Here is a 7,663-nt window from a genome sequence, read left to right as displayed (position 1 = left end):
GACTAGATCAATATATTCATGCTCATATTTCTTGAGAAAAGTCCACTAAATAATAATGACTTATTTATAATGGAAACTGATGCTGAAAAATAAAATTATATAACATAGCAAATTAATTTAAAAACATTTTTTGAATGTTTTTTTATGGAGTGACATTAATAAATTAAAATTAGGTTCAACTTCTGATTGGGGTCAAATTGACCCACTTACTTAAAAATTACAATAATAAATAGTGAAGATTTATACTGAAAGTAACTTTTATTTAATGTACTTCTGTGTTTATGTTATTCTTATAAATTTGGTCTTACAAATGTGCAAAAACTGGACAGAATAATACGTCTAAATCTTTGTGTTCTAACGGATTCGATGCCACCCATTCATTTGTAGACTTGTCATGAATATTAAAGGTAACCAAAAGATGATTAAGATTACTTTTATTTTTGGTCCTTTTTTATATACTAGCAAAACACTTGGGTTTCCTTAACTATTAGGCCTGTTTTTCTACTTATTGGTCCTATTTTCACATTTATTCAGGATAATGATGACTGTATGAAAAGAAAAATCTAATTTTTGAGTCAGATGAATGAATGTAAACCACAAATCCAGTGATCTCATGTTTATAGTCACAAACTTTTAGAAACACCAAACTAATGCAATGTTGTTGTTGTTTGCTAAAAATATGAAAAATCTTGTTTTTTGCTTTTTTTTTAATCAATTTGTAAAGATGCAGTGCTGAATAAAACCCTTTTTTTAATTCCAAGATTTATGCTTTTTATGATTAGAAAAGTTGTATTTTGTTGCAACAACTTTTTAGATGGAAAGACTTTAATTAGCTGTTGACAATATAATTAAATAAATAATATGCCTCTCATTGAAAATCAGTGGGGCTCCAAATTATAGCAACATTATCATTTGACCTCCACTGCTGTCCTTGTTCCATCATACGGGAGGAAAAGCTTTTTTGAACGGACCGCATCAATCCCAGAGTTAAACACACATACATTTGTCATTGTGAAGCTTTTTCCATTTGGCTCATTAGGGATCACATAGAAACTTTTGATCATTTAGAGGAGGAACATCATGTTGAACGTGTGTTTTTCAGTGACTTATTCTCTTTTCTTGTTTAAATTTCCTCTGATTGGTTTCGTTCTCCATCAAAATGAGTTTAAATGAGGGATGGGAGAAAGCAAATCTGCAGGAGTTCAGCTTCTACATTAAATTTATTATCCAGAGGTTCTGATCATTAAAAAGGCCAATTTAGTGAGATATAAATAAAACTTAAAATATTCACAAATTTTCATCATAAGTTCTACCTGTTTTTCTAAAACTTACAACACAACCATGAACAAAAGATATTCATTTTTTGTCCACGAACTTAATTGCAAAACCGTAAAACTTAAGTTAAATTAAATAGTCACATTTGGGACAAACTTTGCTTTTCCATCTGTATTCTCAATGCACTTCTTGCAAGAAGACCTAAATTTAAGATTGGATGCAACAATTGTCAAGAGGTCATGAAGGATGAAACAAAACAAATGTAGATCAACAGTCATGGAGGTTCTGCACACCGCAATTTGTTATCAAGAAGATCATTTCATTTACAAATGTCTGAAACTCGTGTTTCTAAGTCAGTTTAAGCTTGTTATTTTGCAATAAAATGTTGTGAAAAGAGGAAACTGCATCTCTTTTCCATGAATCTTCACAAAATCTCTGACTTTTGTCTTTTCTTTAACTCCATCTTCACACGTCTGCTACCTCTAAATGGCTTTAGAGTCTTTTTTTCTCATTTGAACATACCACTTTTCAGGAGCTTCTCCGTCTTTTCACTAAACTTGGAGCGGTTTACTCTGTATTTTTCTAACCAGAATTGTGCATGAATGTATTCACACCTGGACCGGTGTCATGTGGGAAATGAGTTCTAGTCTGATTTAACTAAACTAAACAAAGTAAAATATGAACTATAAGGTGTTGGTCCAGCTGATGATTCAAGGACATATATTTGACTTAATTTATCAAAGCTGCAACAGCAGATCAGACTACAAATCAGGCAAATAGTAATAAAATGTAATTGCGATCCCTACATTAAAGGCGACAACATCTGGAAATGGAGGAGATCAGGGGCTCTCCAAGGTGTGATTTTCAAATGATTTATTGATTGCTTCCAATCAGATTTCTCCTTGATCAATCAGTCCTTTCACATTAATAATTAATTAAAATTCAGCATTATAAAAGCTTAATTGAACAGCTGTTAAAAAAGTGAAACTTCACTGGAGTGGACATATATGTTCTTCAGGGATTTCCTCATGAATTTGCTACTTAAATCTGAGAGATTTTTTTTCCAATTGGTGCCACAGTTTTAATCTTGTATCCAAAAAAAAAAAAAACCTAAAAGAAAAGCCTTAAAGACCAAAAATCATGCTTTAACATGTTCTTGTTGCATTTTTCTCATGATGGAGGACATATTTAAAATAAATAACAGAAAAGAAACTGCATTTCTGAGTATTTATTTACTCAAACCGCATTGGATGCAGGAACAGATACAACTCGGAAGTTTGAAAAAGCTGAGATTTGTGACGCAGAAACTGCCATGGACGGGTCAAAGTCTCCCTTCTCTGCTACAATTCTGAAGCATCCACTTACAAACAAATAGACCCATGAACGTCTTCATGTTCTTTGTCTGAACTGTCATCTGGATTTAAACCGTACGACTTTATAACTGATATTCCTACTCGCCATTTTCCTTTTTTTTTTTTTTTGCTACGCTAATGTTAGCTGTTATAAGCTAGCGAAAGAGAGTGTAAGCAAAGGGATGATGGGAAATAAGTGAAGGCTAACTTCCATGCCTAAAGTCACACCCACAACTCAGAGGTGGATTTCTAATGAGCTCCTGCAGATGATTTGACTTAAAAAATGACAGACTTTTTGATTTTAGCTAAAAACTGTATAAAGACCACTGGGAACAATTTTACAAGAGGAAAAATTATAGTTTGAGTGGAAGTTAAAAGCAGTAAAAGTGACACCAGGGAGGAAAGAGGCCTGATAAATGTTTCCAGTTATCTATCGAAGTTTCTGCTTCCACCTGCAACTCTGCAGCTACCTGCTGTCCAGGAGGACAGGCCAGCTGGCAGTCTGCTGACTTGGTTAGATAAGGCTTAGTCATCATGATACGCTGCCCAAAACATGGCTGGAAACAACAATGAGCTGCGTTGTGATTGTATCCAAACGGATTAGCTGCAGCAGATCAGAATGGATGGAGGCAGCTCGATGACTTTAATGTGAGACATTAGTGAACATCTAACGGGGAATCATCATCAAACTTCCACAGGTGAGATTGAGAGAACCACAAAAGGATTTTTGTTTGCAGTTTTAGCCCTTTTACTTCTCTGTCTTTGATACCACCCTCTGGATAGTTCCATTTCCTGATTGATTGTCCGCTGAAGCTTCCCTGGCTGAGAGACAGACTGCCAGGAAGCTTTTCAGCGAAACTCAGGGAGTGCAGAGAAGAGGAGAGCTCTGTATATGTGCAGATCAGGCTAATTAGAAGGGATGTATAATTTGAAAGTAAGTGGTTGGTTGGTAAGCTGGCCAAATCTCACCCCCGCATGCTATCACCTTGAGGACTGGGTTTTCGGGATCTTCAGCCTCACAAGAGGATGGAGATTCGTGACTAATCCTGAACAAAACTTGGAAAAATACAAAATAAAAACTGCCACCTTCTAGCTGAATGCACATGCAAGCTCTCAGCATAACGCTGACTTTTTCCAGATTGAAAATGCAGAAGAAAAGTAGTTTATAGGGAAACCAGACGAGCTGACAGCCTGTCATCCATGTGTGGGTACCCCTGCAGGGTAAGCCAGCCCTGTCATGCAGTGCAGCCCCACCAGCTGCGCATTATGTAGTCCATTTGTCACAGAGACCCCCCCTCCAACCCCACATCTCCCCCATCATGTGTGTTAAACTCTGCTCCAGCTGCGCCTGCCTGTATGGAGCCACATCAGGTGATGTCCAACCATCCTTTGCGCCTTTTTTTGCACGTCTGGTGCGCAAAAGCAACAAGAAAACAAATCCATCCGTGCGCAACGTAATTGACGCACAGATGAAACAAGGAAACGCCAAAGAAGTGCTGCGTAATATTTGCACAGTTAAAGGGGGGAAATCCGAGACGCTCCTCCTAACATGTTTTGGGACACCCCTCGTCTGTGCACGCACAGAAAACCACCAGGCGAATTCCACCACTGCTGCGGGACAGAACGCTCATTACAACAGATCCTATCGCGTCCCAGACAGAAATAAAGTCATCCACTCGTGTGAAAAGGAAGAAAAAATAGTCAGAAAGGAAAAGACCTACCTGGTAATCTCGAAGCTGCAACCTTTCCGAAGGAGCTGCGCTCTCTTCCGCATGAGAGCCTTGTCTCTGCCGAGGTACACATTTTTGTCTGAATTCATGAGTGCAGGTAGAAAAGCCAAGTGGACCGAGATGGAAGGAGGAAGGAAGAGGACGGAGAGGCGACACCAAAAATAAAAAAAATAATGTAAAAAAGGAATGATCCAGACGCGCGGGTCACCTCAGTGGAGGGCGCAGGCTGACACTTCCTCGCCCCGTCGGGTTAGGTCTGACTCGGGATGCGGATGCCCGTTGAGGTTGGGTGCATGTTGCTGGAGATGGAGGCTCATGAGAGTCCGGAGAGAGTGCGCTCCCTCAGCTTCAGCCCCACACTGAAGCTGCGGCGCAGAGACTCCAGGAGGAGGAGGAAGAGGAGGAGGAAGAGGAGAGAGATGTGAGGCTACAGCAGGCTGAGCGTGTCTGTGGGTGAATTACTCACTCTGTTCCTGAGAAAGGAGGAGAAACTAAACCGAAAAGCCTCTAATGTTCATGCAGCAGGCTACAAAATCAATATATTCATGATAATCCAGGAGATGCATTCAGAAAGGAAGAAAATTGAATGTAGAAATGCAAAAAAAAGAAGATAAAAAAAGACAAACTAACAATTATGTAATAATAATCTATGAGGAGTTTTAACAACTTCACAAAGAGGACTCTACCAAGAATTACCTGATGAGGCAAATTGAGGCTATGGACAAAACCATTTGCACTTCCTTCTCATTTCCTTTTAATTTCTCCCACTTTAGTTTCCCCGCCCTATTTGCTGCAGGCAGGTGTGCTCAGTCAGTCAGGATGTTTTTAAAAAAACCTGATTTAGCCAATTAGCAGCAAGTCAGAGAACCTGAAAAGCAGCAGTGTGTAAGATCCACGTTAAAAGTGCACATCACTTTATCACCATAAGAAAACAAAGGTAAAAAAATGATTTAAATAAAGCTTTGGTGCCAAATTTGAATAAAAATTGTATTTAAAGTTTTAATTTTCGTCAACTCCAGCCTCGTCCAACCAGGACTTTATTTATACATGTTATACAAACAACATTTTTGCATCTTTTACAAAAATTTGCAAATGCAGAAAAGAAATTGGTTACCAGTTTAGCCTCTTAATTTGAGAAACTACATTTAAAATTAAAGATGGACAAACAGCAATTGTGAAATGATTATGTGGCAAATCATTGATTAATATGTGAAAAGTAGATAAAATTTGTGGCCATAAAACAGATTAAAGCACATCTAAACCTTTTATAGCGTTACTTACTGTCCACTTAAAAAAAAAAAAAAGCATCTCAACCTTTATTTTTATAGCCAGGCTTAAGATACAGACTCTGATCTGTTTTGACTTTTGCTCTTATTTATTCCATTTACTTTCTGTTATAAACCTTTGGTTGTTGCTGTACTGTGCCTTGTTTGTTTATGTTAAGGTGCCATATAAATAAACTTGAATTGAATTTACAGATCCTCACAACCATGCAGGTGTATAGACACAAATTTTAGTTATTCTACCTCAACCAATCAACCAATCATTTCTCCCGTCTGCAGCCAATCAGTGTGTCGCTGCTCTTGAGCCAACAAGATTACAAAATGTTATACTTCTTATTTCAAAAATAGATCAGAGTGGGAAACATGAGAGACTTTCAATGGCCAGTCTTTGATAGCCATCATGATTGCAGTACTGCATGCTCAAATCTTCAAAAGGCACAAATATTCTGCCGTTTTGTGACAAATCTCATTTCCAGATGCAAACGAGTGGACATCATGTTACAAGCAACAAGCTTTTGAAAGAATGTGCCTCTACATTTTTCCTTTAACTCTTCAACACATTCTTTTGACTAGTGTAAGGCTAAATCCAAATAGTTACCCCTATTCCTCTGGCTACTCCCTATTGCTCCACTTGTAAGGGGATTTGAAACTGTATTGATGTCCAAAAATGTTTTTTTAAGGAGTATGCAATTAGGGCAGGGGTCTGCAACCTTCGACACTTACAGAGCCATTCAGGTGAATTATTCACGGACCAAAACCCAGCAGGAGCCACAAAGACTCAATTCATTCTTTAGAAAAATAAGACACGGATTTGTATTTATGTCAATGCTACAAAATGACAAATAAAAAAGAACTTTTTTTGCATTAATAAAAAAAGAAATACAAGAAAATCACCTTTTTTTTCTAGATTTGAAAGTTTCACATAAAATCAAAAAGACATCTTAATTTATTTTTTACCAATTGTGGTTGATCTCTGCCAAAAAAAAGTAAAAAAAATTATAAATCAAAGCTGATTGTGACTTTCACTGTCTTTTTCAACCCACTTAAATATTGTTCAAAAATAAAAAAAACCTATATTATAATCCAGTTCGCCTTAATTCTGGTAATAATTTCTAACTTCCAATTGATTTTCTGTGATACTCTGCACACAAAAATCTGACGTCTTAAATCTTTTAGCTCAGTACTGTTATTTGTTAAAAACTAAAAACTTTATTTTTCTTTAAGAGTCAGGAGTCGGCGCTCTATCTCCCGCTCTGGTCACCAGCGGGCGCCATCTCCAGAATACTGACTGCACTTCATCTCCCATCAACCCCAGCGCACTGTTGCTCATTTGCCAATCACCCACTTAGCACTACACAAAGCCTCATTCATTGCGAAGTATTGTTTGTGCCTCCCTCCCTGCAATACTGAGCGTTTCCATCTGGACCTGACTTTCTGTGTACCTGACCCTGCTCCATCTCTGATTCCCTGCTGCCTGCCCCCACCCTCACCTGGACTCTTGCCACCCCAGTCTCTTTTTGGATTATCCCATGACCTCTGCCTGTCTGACCCTGATTTAGCTTTGTGAACTGTTAGCTGTGCTTAGTTCTTGTCTAAACTAATAAACCTGCTGCATGTAGAACCAGCCATCTGCCCGTTTGTGACAGTTTAAGCAATTTAGCCAATTCCAACGGATTCGGAAGTGGAGAAAAGCAGCCTTGCAATAATATGCAAGTGAAATGCTAATGCAATCAACCAGCATATTGCATAAGCGGTCGAGGAATTACAGTGGGTCAAAGAGGGTGGGTTATTTAGGTGTCACTGACTGCATCTCTGGTGTTAACCGGTCATGCTTGTTATCTATCCTTGAGGAATATGTTAGTTTTTTTTTTTTTTTGTTTCTAAACTTCTTTAGTTTTTCACGGTAAACCTCTAGAAGAGATTAAATGTCATAAAGCTTAACCTCTTACAGAACCATACTCAGAATTCCACACCCCGACTTAAAAAGTTGTGCAAAAGTTCTCAACAGCTGTTGGGAACGACA

The 7,663-nt window shown here is 37.9% G+C and overlaps 1 protein-coding gene across 6 annotated transcripts in view; it reads right to left on the bottom strand.

Moving 5' to 3' along the window:
* The window catches only part of garnl3 (GTPase activating Rap/RanGAP domain like 3), an 83,912-nt gene extending 77,828 nt beyond the window's left edge, over window positions 1-6,084 (bottom strand). For 2 of the 6 annotated variants that reach the window (XM_024299168.2, XM_024299173.2), the window contains exon 1: window positions 4,349-6,075. In XM_024299168.2, coding sequence (XP_024154936.1) covers window positions 4,349-4,446 — 98 coding nt within the window. In that variant the 5' untranslated portion in view covers window positions 4,447-6,075. Of the gene's footprint in view, window positions 1-4,348 lie in introns of all 6 variants that reach the window. The other 4 variants (XM_036214389.1, XM_024299169.2, XM_024299170.2 and 1 more) reach the window with 4 other exon arrangements.
* Between the last annotated feature and the right edge of the window lie 1,579 nt (window positions 6,085-7,663).

This window comes from Oryzias melastigma, linkage group LG12, assembly GCF_002922805.2.
Source record: "Oryzias melastigma strain HK-1 linkage group LG12, ASM292280v2, whole genome shotgun sequence".
Lineage (NCBI taxonomy): Eukaryota > Metazoa > Chordata > Actinopteri > Beloniformes > Adrianichthyidae > Oryzias > Oryzias melastigma.
Note: the sequence above shows the minus strand (reverse complement) of the source record. Positions and strands in the feature narration are given on the sequence as shown.